The sequence below is a fragment of the Crotalus tigris genome, unplaced genomic scaffold (assembly GCF_016545835.1).
Source record: "Crotalus tigris isolate CLP2741 ecotype Arizona unplaced genomic scaffold, ASM1654583v1 scf7180000020943.996319, whole genome shotgun sequence".
NCBI lineage: Eukaryota > Metazoa > Chordata > Lepidosauria > Squamata > Viperidae > Crotalus > Crotalus tigris.
This window is the reverse complement of record NW_024098271.1, coordinates 596,818-618,478: the sequence shown is the minus strand read 5'-3', so window position 1 is coordinate 618,478 and position 21,661 is coordinate 596,818. Positions and strand designations below refer to the sequence as shown.

At 34.0% G+C, this 21,661-nt stretch overlaps 1 protein-coding gene across 3 annotated transcripts in view; it reads right to left on the bottom strand.

Annotated features, from left to right (window-relative positions):
- The window catches only part of GRIK1 (glutamate ionotropic receptor kainate type subunit 1), a 154,621-nt gene that overhangs the window by 81,654 nt on the left and 51,306 nt on the right, over nucleotides 1–21,661 (bottom strand). For all 3 annotated transcript variants that reach the window (XM_039368872.1, XM_039368876.1, XM_039368873.1), the window contains exon 2: nucleotides 510–677. In XM_039368872.1, the coding sequence (XP_039224806.1) occupies nucleotides 510–677 (168 nt within the window). The remainder of the gene's footprint in view (nucleotides 1–509; nucleotides 678–21,661) is intronic.

Sequence of the window (21,661 nt, the reverse complement as noted above, 5' to 3'; positions counted from 1 at the left end):
CGCGCAACATATCGGGAGAGTTTTGACATTGCCAGCAACGGGGTGGGTGAGGCTTCCACATGACACGTCCGGCCCACGGGCCGACAATTTGACACCCCTGATGTAGACGCTATTAAGAATGCAAATTAAGGTTTAAAATCCTAACATACTCAAAATAGTAAAAAAAAATCCATTTGCAAGTAAGGAAATGTTTGAATTTCTGTCACAATCTATTATTATCACAAGGCTAAATATTAGCAAAGAAGATAAGTTTAATGTGGCTTTCTAGATATTTCAATATTGCAGCGCTTGCAACTATGTTAACTCTTATACAAAAAACTGAATCATTTCAGATAATTATACAATGCTCAATATGTGTGTGAAAAAATATGATTCCATCACAGGGGAGAAAAGTAGACATTTAATTAACTAAATGGAGTTATCATGTGTGGATTAACTATTACAAATATTGAGAAATTTTAGAGAAAAAATGGGCACTCAATAAGGCATTACAATGCTGAGATAGTTACCTCGTCTTGAGGCTTCAAAACTATCGAAGAGATTAATTCTCTGGATGTCATAGGTCAATGTAGTATTAGGCATCAGTGTTCTGTTTCTGTTAATATTGGTGACTGCAAACTTGAAAGCTAGTTCTTCAACATTAACAGGTTCATTTTCCATCATTTCAAATATCCCCCCTGCAAAAATAGAGAGACAAGAAAAAAAAAGTTATCCTATAAAATCAACACTATGGAATCCTTGGGTATCAAAGTGTTCAATAGAGCAGCATTTTTCAATCTCAGCAACTTTACTATGCATGAGCATTACCTTCCAGAATTCCCTAGCCAACATGGGGACATCTTAAAGTTGCTGAGATTGAGAAGCACTGCATTAGACTGTGCACTAGTTCAAAAAGATAGAGCACGGCTAGAGGGTCATATGCAGCACACAATCAGCATCCTTCTGGTAGCCTTCCAGAGCATTCCCAGAGTGATGGGGCCAAATATTTAAAATATTTTTGCACTTGGGGGTTGGTTAGTTGATTGATTAAAGTACAACTTTCCTGCCCTAAACATTGATATATTTAAGCTTTTAAAAAATTGAATCCTTCTTTAAAAATCATTCATTTGGAAATGTATAATTTCACAGAATCATGGAATATATAACATGTATAGTTGTGTATAAACTTATCCACACAAAAGCCAATTCTCATTTTTTTACTCAAAATATCAGGGGAAATGTGCCACTTGCAGATAAACTGACCCACATTTTTCATTGTATTTTGGTTAAAAATATGAGGGTCTGCTTATCTGCAGATGGGCCTGCAATGCAAGTATATACGGTAAATACAGATACTTTATTTTTTTGTTTACCATATTTACTCATGGATAAGCCCATTCATGGGTAAATCCAACTCAATTTTAGAGTGCATTTTGATACCCAAATTCTTGATTTATCCATGAGTATATGTCTGAAAGATTTTCATATTGTCAGAATAGTGTGTGATTCACAACCAGTTTTGTTTCTTGGAATAAGCACTTAATTGTTTTATTAATGTATAGTATGTTTCCTTTCTGAGTTTACTAGAATGAAAACTTTAGCCACTAATCAGCTGAATAGGGAACTTCTACACAACAATCAGACATCAATACAACGAATCTTCACATCACTAAAAATACAAAAAGGGATCTTGCAGTCATTTATGTCATAATAAGCTATGATTGTTGTAATTCTGTGAAAAGATCTATTTTACAAGGTAGGTTTTTGAGCAATCTTATAAAGTTGGAAAAGATCTGTAATAGCAAACAATCCATTCCAAGCCATTGTTCAGATTAAAATCTGTTAAAGCATCTCTGACAGATGACAATCTAGCCTCAGTTTGAAGACTTCTTCACATGCAGCCTATCCAACTAGATCATGGGTGTCAAACTTGCCACATCACGTGATATGTTGTGATGTATCGCAACTCTTTTTGCATTGCCGGTAATGGGATGGGTGTGGCTCTGGTATGATGAAACTGGCCCGTGGGCTGGCAGTTGGACAGACCTGAACTAGATGATGGTCTTGTATGAACCTTCTTCCTTATAGCTTTACCCATTTATCATGGCCCTGTTCTCTGGGACAATAGAGACTAAGTCCACACCTTGTGCGTAATAATTACTCAGATACAGATAGTCTTATGACCACATCTGAGCCCAATATTTCTCTTGCTAAGTGAGACGTTTGTTGAGTGAGTTTCACCTCATTTTATGACTTTTCTTGCCACAGTTGTTGGTTAAGTTATTAAGTTTAACTTAAGTGAATCACTGTAGTTGTTAAGTTAGGAACTCGGTTGTTAAATGAATTTGGCTTCCCCTTTGGCTTTGTTTGTCGGAAGGTTGCAAAGGGGGAATCATATGACATCAGGACACTGCGACCGTCATAAAAAACGAGTCAGTTGTCAAGTGACTGAATTTTGATCAGGTGACCATGGGGATGCTGCAACAACTGTAAGTTTGAAAAATGATGTTACTTTTTAAAGCAGCATTGTAACTCTAAACAGTCACTAAACAAATTATTATAATTCAAGAACTACTTGTATTTGAAGATTGCTAACATATCTCCTCTTTTGCAGGCTAAAAATATTGTTTTCCTTTAACCCTTCCTCACAGAGCTAACTTTCATACCTCTCACCAACTTAATGGCCTTCTTTTGAACTTCTTCCCATTGGTCACTGTTTTTTTTTTGAATAGTGGTACCCATAACTAGATATAATTCAAATATCTGTAACATCTATAAGATACTGAACTAAAAAGGAAAAAATAAAAGCGGCTTCCAGAAGCTGTTTTTGATTTTCACATATCATTTACTCATTTAATGTTAATCACTGAAGAATAAATGGAATTTTTCAATCATTGATTCCCGTGTAAAACTTACAGTTGACAATTTATATTTCTCAGACAAAAATGTAATCTTGTAATATATTGCAATGGGCTTTGATTTCAGTATGTCTCTTGAATAGAGTAATATAATCATTATCTGATACAAGAAAAAGATAATAAATTGTAACTGTTCTATGCCTTAACTTACTAGTAGCAATATAATAATACATAGAAAACAAGTCTAAAAAGTTATGGACTGAATTTTCTTGCCTATACATGGCTATAGATATATTTGTAATATTATTTCAAAAGATGAGAAGATAAATTTTATCATCCAAGAGACTTAGAGCAATTAAAAACACAAATTATGAAACAGCACAATTAAAATTAAATAAAAACTAAAATCAATACAGTAATATTAAAATAAAATAAAATAACCAAACTTGATGAAATAGAAACTTTTCATAATTTTCTTGAATATTGAAGATGTGGAGAACTAAGCCATTTCCTTTAGGAAAGCATTTCAAAGGCATTCACACCTCACCAAAGGAGGATTTCTCACACATACTAAATATTTTGGCAGCAGCAGATTCTTCAAAGGGGGTTATTATTATTGTTATGGTGGTGGTCATATCCTGCTTTTTTTTGTATAATTCAAAGTGTCACATATAATCTCCTACCCTCATACTACAATTAGGTAGGCAAGTTCACTGACTACTTCTCAGTCAGGCCTGAAGCTATTTATGGCTTCAAGGGTCAACATCAGCTCCTTTATGTTGTATCTGGTTGGCAGCTGGCTTATTCAGCCCACTGGTTTAGGAACAAGCACAGTTAATTCAACAGGCATATATGTATCAATGTGTTGCCACTCTCTTTAAGTCCAGGTGGAGTCAATAAACATTCCCACATTGTGAATCTGCTCTCTCTAGGGGAGGGCAACTCTGTTCAAATGTGTTTCATCTCAATTCGAAGTACATCTTTCTCCTCACAAATATCACCTATTATCTGGATTAATTTCAGCTTATTTTCCCTCATCCAACCCATTATTGAATTCCTACAACATTAAAAGGTGTTGATTGCCTTTTTAGAAGTATATGGTAATAAACAATAGAGCACCTCACCCCAAAGCTTTTACTGGCCATGCCTAATATTTTATGAAGAAATAAACAATACAAAGGACAGGATTAGCCCTCAAATTCGGCTCAGCTCCTTTGAGACATTATCTCCATTTTCCTTTCTGAAAATAAAATAAAATGATTGGTTTGTGTGTTTTTGTCCAAATTAGAACAAGGGATAACAACCAGCCTTTCTCAGATATGTGAGAACTAGCATATGAAAGGTCAGACACAAAGGGTTTGAAACCAGATTGGTTATTACAATCACACCTACAGATTGGTTATTACAATCACACCTAGCTCCTCCAACTGAGAAACAAGACCCTTAAGTATTTTTTTTAATTTTATTTTTACACTGATATTATATACTTTTTTATTGATTCAACCAACTATTCTATGTCTCTTTCGCTAGATATCTTGGGAATTTTGTATTGTCCTTTTCTCTTCCAGACTGAATATTATCTAACAGAATTTTTCAAACCGTATGAACAACTATATTCATCCATAAAAATGACACATGTTAGAGAGTCATTGAGTTACGTTCTCCTATTTAACTGATCATTATTAAGCTTCACCAGCAATATTTTTATTGTCTGGAAGTCTATGGTCTGTGGTTCTTTTAATGAGTAACAGACAAGTAGCTTCTGTCTGAAATGACATAAAATAAGTTCATTACCCTTTTTAAAAAGCACTGCTGAGAAATTTAGGAACATTAATTATGTCAGTTGAGCCACTGGGAAATATCTTCAGGCTTGAAAGTCTAATAAAACAAAAAACTCCAATAGGAATTACTAATGTTCAAATCCTATTAGACCATAGTAAGCTTTAAGATCCATTTAAAACAATCTCTGGTTTGTGCCATGTCTCCAAGCAATCATTCTAGGACAGACTTACTCATTCAAAGTTTCATTTTATTCTGATTGTGTCCTCCAACAAATCTGAGTCACAGCATATTTTAAGCAGGGATTTGGTTCATTTGATTTAGATTTCAATAGGTCTAATCATAGTTCCTTGTTCATACAGTCAAATGTGATTTAGTTAATAACCTTTAACTTATTGAAAAATAATATTTTAAACTATGGGTATGTGTGCAACATAATTTGATAAAATTACTTTAAATACTCATAAGATTAATGGAGGAAGCCTTGCAACTTTTTGACTTTCATGTGATGAGGAAATACATGTATATTTTGAGAAGTGCCAAATGAAATGTTAGGAGATGCTTCTCCAATAGTACAAATCTATAACCCTTTAATTCCACATTACACAGGAACTGCAGGGAAGATGAGCCAAGTGCTGCTGCTTTTACATTTACTTGAATACTCAAACCTCCATAAAAAATTTTTTATATAATTAGTGTAGTTTAATTTGTTAGAAATATATTGGATCCTGTCTCAGCAGCCCTTGACTTGGATGAGGTCACTTTGAGGTTTCCTCAGTTCCATATTTCTATCATTTCAGAAATTAATGGCTAGTATATCAATATGATGATATATTAATTTAATCAAAGGCTCAATGTTCATTTCCTGTGATGTGCACGATTGCAATACCCAAAGTATTAGTTCAGTTGATATAAATATTTCTAAACCATGAACATTTTCAATAGATAAGATTTTCAGATTCAATGAAGACATCTTTTCCCAATAAGATAAGATATCTCACAAAAGTATTGAACTTGATTTCCTCTTCTGGGTGACATGCTTTGGTGCCTCAGGCAATTGGTTTGTTGTGATGTCAAGACAGTTGGCATGAAGGTTTGGTTAACCTGGCCCAATTGGCAAGTACACTTCATCACTGGCATCAGTGGATGTCAGCCTGAGGGCATATTGCCCAAAATTTGTCATGTTGACATTACTTGGAAAATAATTTCTGACTTGCCCTTTTGTAAGGGGAGGGGTAGCTTTCTGTCTGAAGTATTTTATAGAAAGACTTTCAGTGCTGACCATGTCAAGCTTTGGAATGTGAGTAGAAAAAGAGGAATCCCAGAACATCTCATGTAAAATCTATGTATAGCTCAGGAGGTCACAATATTAATAGAACATGGTGAAATAGATTGGATCCTGGTAGTCAAAGCAGTGACACAAGACTGTGTACTTTCCTCTTATTTATTCAACCTAAATGTTGAAAATTATTAAGAGAACATGAATTGGAAGAAGATGAGTGTGGAACTTTGGTAGGAAATCAAGGAAAAGTACATACATATAGCCTAAAACTTTATACATGCAGTCCTCAATTTATGACCACAACTGAGCTCAACACTTCTGCTGCTAAGTGAAACATTTGTTAAGTGAGTTTTGCCCCACTTTGCAAATTTTCTTGCAACAGCTGTTAAATAAATCACTGCAGTTGTTAAGTTAATAACACAGTTGTTAAGTGAATGTGGCTTCCACGTTGACTTTGCATGTCAGAAAGTTACAAAAGGGGATCACATGACTCCAGGACACTGCAACCATCATAAATATGAGTCAGTTGCCAACTATCTGAATTTTGATCATGTGACCATGTGGTCATAAGCTGAAATGGACATAAGTGTGAAAAACTGTCATAAGTCACTTTTTCAGTGCTATGGTAACTTTGAATGGCCACTAAATGAACTGTTGTCAATTGAGGATTATCTATAGATGCTAAGAAAGATAAAGCTTAGAATAAACCAAGATTAGGAAAAGATGCTGCAGATGAAAGTGGTCAGTCAATGAGGATTATCTGTATTGGTTATTGTCCTATTTATGGCCTATTTTTTTTCTTTATGGCAAAGTAAAGGGATACATTGATCAAACTGGAGAAAGTCAAAGTGAGATAAATCAATAATTAGGTTATTGGGCAAAACATGGACCCCAAAGATAGCAAACTACCTAGGCCCTAGGAGATACAGGGAGCTCAGGTAGAAAATGGAGACCACCTAACTAAACTAAAAATTACAGTTGCTGACATTATTGAGATACATGATTAAATATTGCAAAGCACAGCACTTTCTGACAAATTTAGGAAATCATTATAAATTATATTTTTTATCATTCAGCCCAGCATTGTCTGAGTTCTACAGCTGTGAGTCTGTGTTGTCTTGACCTTTCCTGTGTAGTTTCTTTTTATCTTTCTCTTTATCTGATGACTTCTGAAATAAGCAAGACACTTATACCCTGCATAAAAAATGTTTTCCAGAGTTAGGGAATAGTTTCAATTCAAACTGCACAATTTTATACATGAGCAATATTTGGGGAAATTATTGGGATTTTAAAATGCTTATTTTGAGGGTGAATAATGTATGTGTGTACACAAACAACACAAAAATAGAAACTAATCAAACAACAATGGGAATGGTGGTTTGGCCTAAATATTGACTTGTTCACCCCTTTTTAAAAGAATTGCAACTCATGAATTAAGGAATCAACTGGTATCTTTTCAAATTCTTTCTTTCTTTCTTTCTTTCTTTCTTTCTTTCTTTCTTTCTTTCTTTCTTTCTTTATTTTTGGGCACAAGGTATAGAGTTATAATTAATTTTTAAGCAATTATATTATTTGCATATGACACAATTATGTATAGTTAGTTTAACTATGGTTTATCAAAATAACATTTCTGGGAATGGATAATGCATTAAGGCACCAATTAGCCACAGGCATGATTTATCAACATTCTTGACTAAAATATAGTCAATATAGTTATGTTAGGGTCTAGGTTGTCATGGGATTATAGTTGTATTGTTTCAAGTTTTGCAATTTTTCCCTTTATTGTTTTCAATGGAAATTCTTTTTGTAATTTGCCTTCAGTTTTAGAGAAAGATAAATACACTCTATGGCAGGGGTGTCAAACTGCCGGCCCACGGACCGATTGCATCATATGGAAACCATGCCCACCTTAGCTCTAACAATGCAAAAAACAACACAATATGTCGCAACACTTCACGTGACATAGTGCTCTATGGCAATAATAATCAGCATTAAATACAAACAAATGCTTAGTAGAAATTAATTCACAATTAATTAAAACAGACATTTGGTTAGTTTAACGATAGGTATTTACAGAATGTGCATAACAATATCCAATCAGTCTAGCTGGAAAATTTGACAACATATTGTGCTAATTAATTTCTAGATTAGAAATTACAATTTCAGCCTAAGATTTTAGCAACACTCATCTGGATGGTCTATGTACTTTTGTAGATCACAGCAAAAGGGAAAAGTAATTAGTTCTCCAATACCAACATGCTAATAAGTAGTGGTTGATCCTACCATAACTTTTATGAGTCATGTGCTAATTCTTATAGTCCTAGTCATCTTCAGTATAACAGAGAAAGAGGAGTTCAACCATGTATGGAAATTGCAAATGTATAAATCATGATCATTATTCTAATGAACAATGGGTTAGCTTTGATTTGTAAAGATCTGTACTTCAATCATTCACAGACAATAAGGCAATTTTACAGGTGAGTCAACTTTTACCTGTAAGCAGTAGTCATCATTCAAAAATGGAAGAAAGTGCTCAGTAATGACAAAGACGACAACTAAGGGGCAAAATTTTATTTAAACCTCTGTTGTAAGAATGGTCAGGAATGAAAAAATAGAAACATAACTGACTTTCTTCTAATCTCAGCTCATCATTGGGTGTGTGCATAATATGCTAGGTTGGGCTTAGCTTGCTGAATTGTCCAATTTCTTGACCAGGCATCAAGTAATTTATGTACAGTTTATTTGTTCATAAACTATGTAATCTTTACATTCCATTTTAACATTAATAGAAAAAGACACTTTAATACAGAATGACTATGGTTTATCGTTTAAAAATATGCTCAATTTTTTTTATTATCAAACTTCTGCAACACATCTTTCAAAATATTTTGATGCTGAAGAAAATAGTCAGTCCAGCAGCAATAACATTGTCGACAGCTATGTGGACACAAAATTTCATTGATGTAACTTTAAAACAGGCATTTATAAAAGTACTGTAAAGAAGTAAATGCTTATAAGGCAAAAAAAAAAAAAAATTAGCTTGTGCCCACTATAATACTATAATTTCACTATAAACCCAATAGCAGCACCAACTTGAGAAATTCAGATTGTAAAGTTTATAAATTATTGAGAACCTATATTTTCAGTTAAGTGGCTTTCATCCCATTTTCCACTTCCAAAGCCAATGTATATTTGTCTTTTCCAAATCTGAATGGATAGCTTGAAAACTTTCTCCTCATTTACATAAGAGTCTTTTCATTAGTACTGCATAATTTGTGATATGTAGTACACTCATATACTTTTAAACAATACACATATCAAAATACACACACGTAGCTGGTTTTTCTATTGCAGCCTCAAAATGCCACTTCAACATTCAAACTATTATGTTTACTATATAAACACAGGATTGTGCTTCTCTATGCATGGTTCAACTAATTTTATACAATTACATTCTGTGTTATGCTAATGGACTGTACTGTGCAAAATTATCTCTCCCTCACACACATACTTGTACATACAGTTTATTTACTCCTTCTGGATATTCAAAAAGTACAAGAAACTGTAATTTTGCCTTTTCCTACCCTACAGTTTTAGGGAATGTGATTTGAAGGCATGAAAACAGTCTTCAAATTCTTATATACCGAAACTGATGAAATAATTATATCAAAGTTGACTAAAATGAATAGTTTAAATGGGCTTCTAAGATCACTTGCTATGAATCTTATTTAGAAAATGTGACAGCCCTTCTCACTCTGGTAAATCTACATGTACTGAACTCAACTCCCAACTATTTCAGCCAGTGATCATGCTAACTGGGAGTGACAGCAATAGTATTCAAATATATATGGAGAGAATCATGTTGAAACAGGCTATTATATCCTTCCCTAATCAGTGCTGTCTAAGAGGTATACTAACATAGTGACATTTTCTTTCCTCTGGCAATACCTAGACTCCTTAATGTTGGTAACTATAGATCATCTTATATACTTCCCAATATAAAATACAAGACTTTAGAAGAACTGGTTGAACATACAGTATCTATGGACAAATCACAATGTTCCACACAATCACCCTCAATTTAAAAATCAAAGAGATTATTTATGTTTTGCCATATTTTATTTTACAGGTTCAATATCTGCAATTTTCTCCCTATGTGCAGTATATTAAAGTCCCTGTACTGCCTAATTATGTCAGGTTGTGTGTGTATGAGTGTGTGTGTGTGTGTGTGTATGTGTTCCTGGGAGGGATGAGCAAACGATGTCATGAGAGCATGCCAAGAGCACATATTCCCTGCAGGATCACCCAAGGCTGAAGGTCATCTCAGCTGCCCAGCTAAAGCAAACACACACATATAGTAGGCGGCAATGATACAGGAAGATGCTGGAACCAGATGATAACTTTAGTGACAATGGCAAAGCCATCAATTCATACTCTGTGGGAGGCAATGGTAAAATATTACTGTATTTTTTACCAAGAAAACCACAGGGATAGAAAATATAAATGACAATATACTGCTGGATGATGAACCCTCAGGGTGGAAATCATTCAACATGCTACTGAGGAAAAACTGGGAATGTTTTGGAGTAGTAATGGTGTTTATGACATGGCTGGATTAAAGCCTTTGGGACAACTAGATGATGATGTTACCATGTAGGAAAAGAAAATCTGAAGCAACAAAGTTGGGGTTACAGTAGAAATGTAAGAAGGATGAACACAGGAAAGCTCAACATAGTGAAAGATGAAATGGAACAACTAATTGCATCAGAAAATTATGACAGACTGGGATTACCTGCTCTGTCACAAAATCACACTGTTTATTACTTGGAACATGAAAATGTAAAAAAAAAAATCTGCAAGTCCAAGTACTAAAAGTCAAAGGGCAAAATGAAAAAAAAATTGGACTCAGATTAAATATAAAGAAGAACAAGCTAATGGCAACAGGTAGAACAACGAACCTTAGAACTGACAGCCAAGATATCAAAATGGTGGATAGTTTATCTTTTAGGATCAACCTTAAGCAGTAAAGGAATATGATGCTGATTAGCACTTGGTAGAGTAGCCATGAAAGCCTTGGAAAAGATATTTATGTTTATACCTATAAAGATGAGAATCATTCAAACCATGTTATTTCCTATGACCTTCTGTGGAAATGAAAATTTTACTTTAAAGAAGCAGGATATGAAGGGTGTTGACACTTTTGAACTTTGTTGGAGAAGACTGGAAATGTCACCAATTGCCAAGAAAACAAATCAATGGGTCATGAAAAAAATCAACAGAGACTTCTCATTTCAAGCATAGATAACCAGGTTCAAATTATCCTACTTCGGACCCAGCTCTCTGGACAAGGCTCTGATGCTGGGGAAGGTGAAGGGAAAGATAAGAAAAGGCGAATGGGCTGAGAAAATCTACCCATAAGGTTGTAAGTAGTAAAAAATAACTTAATGGCATGTAATCAATCAATCTACCAAAGTATTTATGAAGCAGTTTTCACAGTTCTCCAACCCAATCTTTGTGGTCTGACTATAGATCGTCTTCATTTAGTGACCACAATTGGGACTAGCAACCTAGTTATTAAGCCAAGCAATTGCTAAGTGAAACCACAACTGTGGTTATATTACTTCAACTTTCCTTTGCTTTTCAGACTTGTAAAGGTAATAAATATGAGGATTGGTCACAAAATTTTTCTTTATTACTATCATATCTGCAAACGGTCACTCTCTGAGGCATTCACTAAATGAGGGCTACCTATATTACCTTTAAGCAATCATTTAAAGTGACTTGTAGATTTAAGAATCATGATGGCATGTAGAATGTTAATCATTTATAGACCAAAGCATACCTCATGTTGTGTGTGGATGACAGGTTGTGACAATGCTATAGTTGTGTAATTTCTTCCATAAGGTAATAAGCTTACCAGCTTTCCCAAAACTAGTGAATGGTTTGCATTCCAGGCAAGCCTGATAAAGTTGCAAAACCATATAAATATACAAACATGAACATTTAAAAAATGCAAATACAAGTTCAATTCATGATAAAGAAAGGAACTGGAATGGAGAATAGTTAAAGCAACCTTGTTGGAATAAATTCTTTCATTGCCAAGATAAAATATTTTGGCAAGGTAAATAAGATCTTTTTTTCTAGTTTAATTCTAGTACTTAAAAATAGCAATTAGGACTACCATCCACTGTACTTAATCATAAATCAAGCACAAATGGGGGGTATTTACAATGATTACAGACTGTGCATGAAATACTTTAATGATTCAGATTGGATCCTGTTCAGAGGGATTTAATTTAAGGCACATATAACCCTGAGATCAAACAGTTGATTGAATCTTATGTTTCTCCCACAGCTTTAATTTAGCCAGAGATTATCTTTATAATCTGACTCTATAGCTTCAGCCATTTCTTTCTCAAATCAACTGGTTACTAGAATATTATTTACTATTCCTATCAGTATTATTTTATATTATTACTTCAAAATAATCTATTAAAATGTTTTAAACAATCTTTTCTTTACCGACTCTACTCTTATTATTCTTTTTGCTTAATTTGCTAAAAATACTAATACATAACAGCTTTCTTAGCATTTTCAAATGATATTAGAAAACAGATCTATGAAAGACAGATCTTGCAAAATTTAATATTCAATGTATATTATATTCAGGCTAAATCCAGAACGGAAATTAGATTCAATATGGATAACTATATTTATAGCTGTCACCTCATAACATCATTGGCAAATTTCACAGTGTTCTTCTATTGCTGAGAATAAAACAAATGCATTAGGAACTTCTTAGACAATGTCACAATTAATTGTATAAATCTGTACTAAGATTAATTTTTAACCAAATGTTTTCCACTGTATGCTGTCCGTCAAAATAAAAGTAATATTTTGCATAATAATCAGAAGCCAGTGGAGCATGATTCCCAAAGTCTCAAGATACTCATTCTATGGCTGAATTAGTAGCAAAAATAAAATCCTGGCCGCAATTGTGATGATTAAAGATTAAAGCAGCTGGCTCTCACAATTTATCACTGCACCCAAAAATAAGTACATTGTTCTTCTCAAAATGTTAAGTAATTCTGATGGAAAATTCTTGTTGCTGCATTCGTAATTTTTTTGGCAGTATGAAATACATTCACAAGTAATATTGAAGCAAGCTATATAAAATGAATTCCTGCCTGCCTGTTTATCTATCTATCTATCTATCTATCTATCTATCTATCTATCTATCTATCTATCTATCTATGATCATCTGACTTACAGGGAAATATTCCCCAGATGATCAGTTTGAGAGTCAGCGTTATCTAATGTTAAGCATTGAACGGACGAGATTTAGGTTCAAGCCCATGCTAATGCATGGATGTTTAGGGGTAATTTTGAATCAGTCATTCTCTTTATGCACAACTTAGTTATGAAGATTTTTGTCTAACGCTTTTTTGCATACAAATGTACACCATGTAGAAATGATCATTTCCAGTATCTTAATTACTATGCAAAATTCTAAAAAAATACTATGCTTGCAAACTAAATCCAAGCATTTTTGTAGGATCCCTGGTTTATAGCAAATTATTTTATTGGCTTTGACAATATTATTTATTTTTCTCACTCAGAGGTCTACATTTGTTCATACATTATATTGTAATTAAAATGTTCGCTTAAAAATGGGTTGGATAACACTCTGCCATTCACTGTGCCCTTTGCACTTGCTGGAAATAGCTTGTCCTTGGAAAATTATCCAAGTGCTTATTTGAAATGACTGCCAAAAATTAAATTTCTTCCAGTTTCTAATTTTGTACTCTTAAATAATCTTGAATGCAGTGGATTTAAATATATTTTACTTTATATGTGTATTTGCTATGTAACTGCACATCAGAAAATAAGTAATTTTCTTTAAAACATACAAGAAACAATTTATGCCTAATGTACTTTGCTAATCCAGAGTTCAATAGTGCAACAGCAACTGTTAGATTCTGTTATGAATCAATCCCACGATCCTATGGATCAGGGCAGCATTACAGAAGGATGAGATTTGGGGTCACATTTTAAAGAGAGTGCCTGATTCACTGTTCTATGAATTGTTCTGTTCTCCTTAGGGCATATTTACTACCTTGAGTAACTGCCATGGAAGCCATTGCAAAATACTATTTAATATAATAATTGTATTAAAGATTACAACAATAAAAATAAACAAAAAAAGAAAAAAAAGAAAAATATTTTTCCAGAAAAGAAATAAGAGAAAGATAAAAAAATAATACAATAAAAAGAAATATATAAAGAAGTAACTATCCTCTTCATCAGAAATACAAACTACTTTAGTAACTCATCACTTTCTCTTAAAATACAACTAATGATCTCTTTTACCTATATCCTATCTCTTTTCTATGAATCTTTAAATCCTTATAGTTTTCAGTTCTGATGAAAGTAAAAGTCCATTGGTATCAGGGATAACAATGTATCTATTTTAACCTTGGTCAACCTTATATTCTTGCCTTTTACTTCTGACAATCTTGACCTTTAATCCCTTCAAACAGTGTCCTAGAACTAGATTTGTTTTCTTTTTTTATTACATTTTTTATTTTTTAAACCACAAAACAAAACAAAACAAAACACACATACACATACAGTGTATACTCCTCCCTTTTTTTAACAGCGATTTTGTAACGGTAATCTTCTATTATTTACATTTCCCCCCCTTATTCTTCATTAGAATATTTGTCCTTGTTGCCCCGTTGTTTCTTATTTGCATTTTCCTTCCTTCATACTGTACTTCATACCAAGAATAATACATATTATTTTTACTATACATTATTATACACACATTTTCCACTTTTGACCTTTCCACATTTATTCTCCTCTATTATTTCTAGTCTCCAACCAGTCATACCACTTGTTCCATATTAGATAGTACTTTGTGTCTTCCTTTTCTTTTATCTGTTTTGTTAATTTCTCCATTTCAGCACAGTCCAGGATTTTTCTTATCACTTCTTCCTCTGGTGGTATATTCACATTTTTCTAGAACTGTGTGTATGCTATTCTTGCTGCCGTTGTTATATGTAGAATTAAGTACTGTATTTCTTTACTATATTTTCTGTTTAAAATACCCAGCAAAAAGATCTCTGGTTTCCAGTCTACGGGTTGGTCTATTATTTCTTCGATCCAGAACTAGATTTGTTTTCATATAACTCAAACCCTAATCTTTAATTCCCACTGGTATCTAATTTTTAAAGTTTTAACTTATATTTTAAAAAAACAAACAAAAGCATTTTCTACACAAAAGATTCTTCATAGTCAATTCCAAAATCTTATTTCAAATTTATTTGGGTTCTTAGTTCCTTTGTAACTTTCTAAAATCAAAGTTTTAATCACCCCTTTATTGTTTATTTTCCAAAAATAATTTTAACTTTTTAAAACTTGTATTTAAAATATTTTTCACTAAAGATTGAAGGAAACTCACCCACAGAACTGAAATGTCAGTTCAAAAAATTCCTACTAGCTGAAAAGAACTTAACAAGCAATTTTCAAAAATGGTTAGACAAGGAAGTAGGCAAACTTAATGTCCTTTCAAAGGTGCTAACCATCATTTGAGCAAGATGGCTATTCTCTAGTTTCCCAGAACTGTCTTGTGGTTTCCTTGTGAGGGCAACTGTTTGGAGTACTTGGAACAATTTCAAGTCTTCTACTTATCCAGGGAGGAATTAACAATGAGCCAGTCTACTCACTGGCTCTTCATTCTGTGCAATCACCAGCTTAATTTTTTGCAGTCTTCAGCCATTTTTCCCAAAGCTGCGAGATGAAAGTTTTTTTAAAGTATTTCCATTTTTTTTGCATTGGTTATGAGCAATCATCAATATCATAGAATATGAAACCAGCTACACATGCATATAGAATCTGGATTCATTCATTGCACTAAGTCATAATATAATTAGTTTGGCTTTGTTAACCTAATCATAACAAATGTATAGATACTATTCCACATACTATTTTCTTTGTACTACTGTGCATCGTTCTATCCAGATTTTAAGTGGAGAACTATTTGCAGAATGTTTGCAAATTGAAGGGTCTTAGTTACTGACTTCGCTGGTAGAAGAAATAGGCAGCTTCAAGATTATTTTTTAAATTTTCCAGTACATCAGATGCAGAAGACTCAGGTTATTCCAGAAATTTTAAATGAAAGGTTTTATCAAGCAACAAAAATAAGAAATGTGTCTGACTGGCAGATCAAGAAATTGACTTAAAGCAGTTGTACAGGTAGTCCTCGACTTACGAGCACAATTGAGCCCAAAATTTATGTGGCTAAGTGAAACATTTGTTAAGTGAGTTTTGCCCCGTTTTACCACCTTTCTTGCCACAATTGTTAAATGAACCACTGCAGTTATTAATTTAACAACATGGTTGTTAAGTGAATCTGGTTTCCCCTTGTCAGAAGATCACATGACCCTGGGCTGTTGCAACCATCCTAAATATGAGTCAGTTTCCCAGCATCTGAATTTTGATCACGTGACTACAGGGATGCTGCAATGTTGTAAGTGTGAAAAACGGTCATAAGTCACTTTTCTTAACCTGCCTTGCCTATCCTACAAGGTTCCATCCCAAAAAGGTGCCGGAACTCTGTTCTGGGTGTTCCGTGAGAAAAAAAGCCCTGCTTAACACCATTGTAACTTTGAACGGTCACTAAATGAACTGTTGTAAGTTGAGGACTACCTGTATTGTAAGAGAGTTCAGTGACAAGGATCAAACCTTTAAAAAATGACTTTTCGTGGTTTACTATTTTTGGTCAAGAAAGCGTGAACAAACATTCAAATAAAGGGATGGAAATAGAATAATTTCTTATAGCTATTTATATATATGTTTTAGGTAGAATAAAGGAAAGTGTGTTTGTTAGATTGTGATCAAATACCAATGATCCTTTCAAGATAATTTTAAAGGATAAAGGGAAGCAAGTAAAGACAACATCAAGCTACCATTCCAGCTGGTGCTTGTGTATATTTTATTTAAGGACATGCTGTAGAATTTTTTTCTTATTGTAGGCATTTCACACAATCAATATTTTATATTTTTGTCCTCAAGCCTTCAGTATCATACTTGTGCTATGAGTGTTCTCACTACATCTCAGATCTTGGCTACTGTTCCTTCCAGCTAGCTAAAAAACATACCCAAAACCCTCACCACAACTGCACAAAGGCTGCTCATACACAAACACAAAAAAGGAATTATATAGGAAGGGTGTGGGAGAGATGAATTCATCCCTAGTGGAAAGTCATAAGAATGATTTTCTTGCATTAAATGCTCAAGTGCTCTTTTGTTCTACTACGTTTTGGTCCAAACCCCTTAGATTATATTACTTTCCCAATTCACAAATATTTGTCTCAAGATAAAATAGTTTGAATATTAATAAGGATACTTAAAACTTTCTGCAGATTTGTATAATATTACTTTTATAGTTTTTCCCTATCTGATCTGGCAAGAATAAAAGCAAGTAGCAACTATTATTAATAAATGGTTGGAAGGTTATTTTTTCCAAAAAGTTGAGTAAAAGTTGCTTTTTGCTCTCTCTCTCTCTTATTCTTAGACCTTTGTAAGTTGTGTTTTTATACAGAGATAACTTTTCTAATTATAAACTTAGACCACTTACCCATTAATAGTACAAAAATACAATTAACCGTAACAAGAGTGGGACTAGAAAAGCATCAGTGTCAACTTTAGAATGAGCATGCCTGCAGCCATTTTTTTCCTTCTCATTCCTAATTGCCTCATAGCACAGAGGGAGGGGGGTTTGCCAGGTGTTGCGCTAGACAAAACAGACTTTCTCTCTCCATATTTCTCTCATGGGAACCAAGGTCATCAGCTGCTCCCAAGCCTGCAGGCTGGGCATTTCATAAAAAGCCCGCCAACAAGCTGAATGGGGAAACATAGTTGCTTTCATAGCTTTAGGAGTGGGATTTCTTAACTTTGTATTGGAGAATTGTTATGCATCTTTTCAGACTTGGTTCACTTTTGAAGTGCCGATACTCTGTATCAATAAACATGTTCTTTGCGGAATTTGCAAGCCTCAGAGTTCTGCTTTATTTGTCTCTGTCAGAACCATGACATAAATCATTTTATAGAAAGGCCTTTAACATTGATCAAGTCAAGCTGTGGAATGTGACTAGAAAAAGAACATCTCATGTGAAATCTATGTACAGGTCAAGAAGTCACATTATAAATAGAACATGGTGAAATAGATTGATTCCAGGTAGGCAAAGCAGTGAGACAAGACTATGTACTTGCTTCTTTGTTATTCAACCTATATGTTGAAATTGAAAACTGGATTGGAAGAAGATGAGTGTGGTTTTAACATTTCAGGGGGAAAAAAAACATCAATATCCTGATGACACAAAAATGCAAACACTTTGCAAGCTCTTATATTAAAAGTCAAGGAGCAAAGTGAAAAAAAAATGGGACTAAAATTAAATATAAAGAGGACCAAACTAATGTCAACAGGTAGACCAATGAGCCTTAGAAGTGACAAGGGAGATATCAAAGTGAGAGATAGAATCAACCATCAACAGTAAAGGAAAATGTGGTCAATAAATAATATATAAACTAGCACTTGATAGAGCAGCCACGAAGGCCATGGAATAACAATACAAATGCTGTGATCTATCTCTACCTAAAAGAAAATCAGAAATGTGAGAGAAAGTCCCTGTGGTACTCTTTGGAAGCAAAAGTTGGACTGAAGAAACAGGATAGAAAAAGTATAGGTGCTTTTGAGTCTGGTGTTTGAGACGGCTTCTGAGAATACTATGGACAGCCAAGAAAACAAAGAAATGAATCCTAGAATACCTAGGAGAGAGTGACTGGCCCAAGGTCACCCAACTGGCTTTGTGCCTAAGGTGGGACTAGAATTCACAGTTCCTAGTTCCTAGCCTAGTGCCTTAACCACTACATCAAACTGCCTTTCTATATTTCACATATGCTTGTATCATTAAAGGTAGTCCTTAAGTTACAATGGTTGCTTGTACTGGTTGCTGTCATTAAATGATGCGGTCATAAAATGCAATGTCTTGTGACAGTGTCAATTAGCAATCCTTGTGGCTATCATTAAGCAAGGATTATGTGGATCATTAAGCAAGGACTTGACACGACCATGATTTCCTATTTCCTAAAAGCTTTCCCACTGACTTTGCTTGTAGGAAGCCAGCAAGGAATTTCAGAAATTGTGATCATGTAATTGTGAGCCAGGCATCTAGATCTCAGATTATGATCACATGACTGTGGGAATGCCACAATGACCAAAATTATGAGGACCCATAAAGTTCATTCAGCACCACTGTAACTTTGAACGGTTACTAAACAAATGGTCATAATCCAAGGGATACCTATCTTTACCTGTATCCTTCTACAGGTAAATTGATCTTATTTTAAAGCAAGCATATATAGGATTGTAGCTGTGATTGCTTTATGTAGACCTACCTACTTTATGTAGACCTACCTACTGAAAACTGAAATCCTCTTATCGCAAATTCTTCAAAAGAAGATAACAAATTAAAGACAAATTGATATTTAAAGAAATATATGCCTCTGCCTAATCCTCTAGGCCACGGGTGTCAAACTCGATTGCGTCACGTGACGTATTGTGATGTATTGTGACTTTTTTACCTTTGTGGAGCCAGGGTAGACGTGACCTATGCGTGGCACACCCGGCCCACAGGCTACCAGTTTGACACCCCTGCTCTAGGCCATTGTCTTCGCAAGCAATCATAAACGCATCTGGTCCTAAGTAAATCTTCCTGTTTTAATGGAAGTTTTGTAGGTATGTTATTGCATTTTGAGAACAAGGGTCACTGATACCAGCAACCCTGGTCTTGCTTGCAACACCAGTGTGGATGTTAAGGAACTTTTTTATGGAGGTGCATTCATTTTTTTTACACAGAAAAGTCTTTCCAACTTCCCAACAAATTACAATGGAAAACATTTCCATTCAGCATGGCTGCTGGAGAAGTTGCATTAGACGCATTAGATTTAAAAATCCTCTCTAAATCATTTATTTGGGGATCATTTCAAAAATGATTGGCTTTAGAAAGCAGCAAAGCTTTACAACTGCATTTTAACAATTTTGTTGAGATCCTGCTCCTCATCAATAAGGTATTTTTAAATAGTGTATTGTTGAAATATAAACATTATGAAAGTGTGGCCATATATGGTGCCAGGAGTCAGAGGGGCTGCTGCCAAAAGGCTAAATGAATGTTTCTTCTAGAGAGTTTATTCATTTATATAACATTCCTAGATAGGAAGAGCATATATGTCACACTGTGGATACTGCAGTCCGTGTGCAATTTTAAATTAAAACATGTTCCCAGTCATATCTCATAACTGTTTGTACAATCCTAATAAGCAGCATTGATGCCTCTAGGAATAAACTCCATTTCTGTCTAGCTTGACAACATTCTAGAAGACATCTATAACACAATGTTAACATAAGCTTAGTCATGTCTCTATACGCTCTTATCCCAACTCAGTATCATTTGATGTGTACCTTTAAACCTCCTGTCAACTATTAATGAAATGTTGCCATATCCCCATATAGTAATTAACTCTTGCATTTTAGGCATACACGTTGTTCCCCTGATAGTACAGAAAATGACAGCATCCAAAAGCAACCTGCCAGAGTCAATAATTTTTATAAAATCAATTACAGTTTTATAAACTAGATTTTAAAATTGATGTAGCCTTCATTATTGGATGGTAGGCAATTTGTGCAAGTCCAACTGAGATAAGCATTTTGAAAGTATGGGCTAAGTATTAGATTCACAATACTTACAGCAAATAACCAAGTATATTATCAAGAATATGTCTTGACTTGTTTTGCTATGATTGATCACCCTTTCACCACGGTGTTTTCCTGAGCACTTTGATGTTAAAATCAAAAAAACTAATAAAATGTGTATTTTAAAAAAAAGAATATGTCTAAGACATCACATCAATGCAGAGGACATCTTTTTCTCTCTTGAAAAAGCTGTTATTCGACATAGATGGAGACTGAACTTTCAAATGATTGGTTTTATATATTGACAGTAAATCATAATATGTTTTGATTTTGGTTTAGCAGAACATATGAGATCAGGTTATAAGGAGGTAAGGTGTGTAAATCATGGAGTGACTTGTGTAAACCAGTTGTAGCTTAACAATGCATGATGTTAAAACTAACTAGGGTTAAACATAAAAAATGAGAAAGGTCACTGTCAAATCCTATGAACACATAGGCCATAGATTAGCAAACCGGTCTATTACAATGAGTTCCCCAAATTAAATCGGCAATATCATTTTGCTTAATATAGAATTCAGAAAAAGAGATACACAGGACTCTACAACATTCCAATGAATCCTGAAACTAAACTTCATTAGCTAAAATCACTCATGAAGGAAAGCAATGATGGATTTGGAGGGGCACTGTCTTAGCATGTTATGAGAACCTAGCAATTATGAACCATTGTTTTTCTTAGCCAGTTGTGGCCTATTCAACAAATAAGGATTAACAAGATAATGGTTTATTCCATGTATGTCAGGAACAGCCATGAGGAGGAATGAATGTAAGTGATAACAAAAAAAATGGCCTTGTTTTTCTGAAAATTTACACCAATTTTACTTCTTTGACTTACTTTAGTCATAATATCATAAGTACATTCTTTTTTTGAGAAATAAGTAAATCTAAATGTTTTTTTTTCTGAGGAAGCAACATTATACTAGACATTATACTATATTAATAAAATCTTTG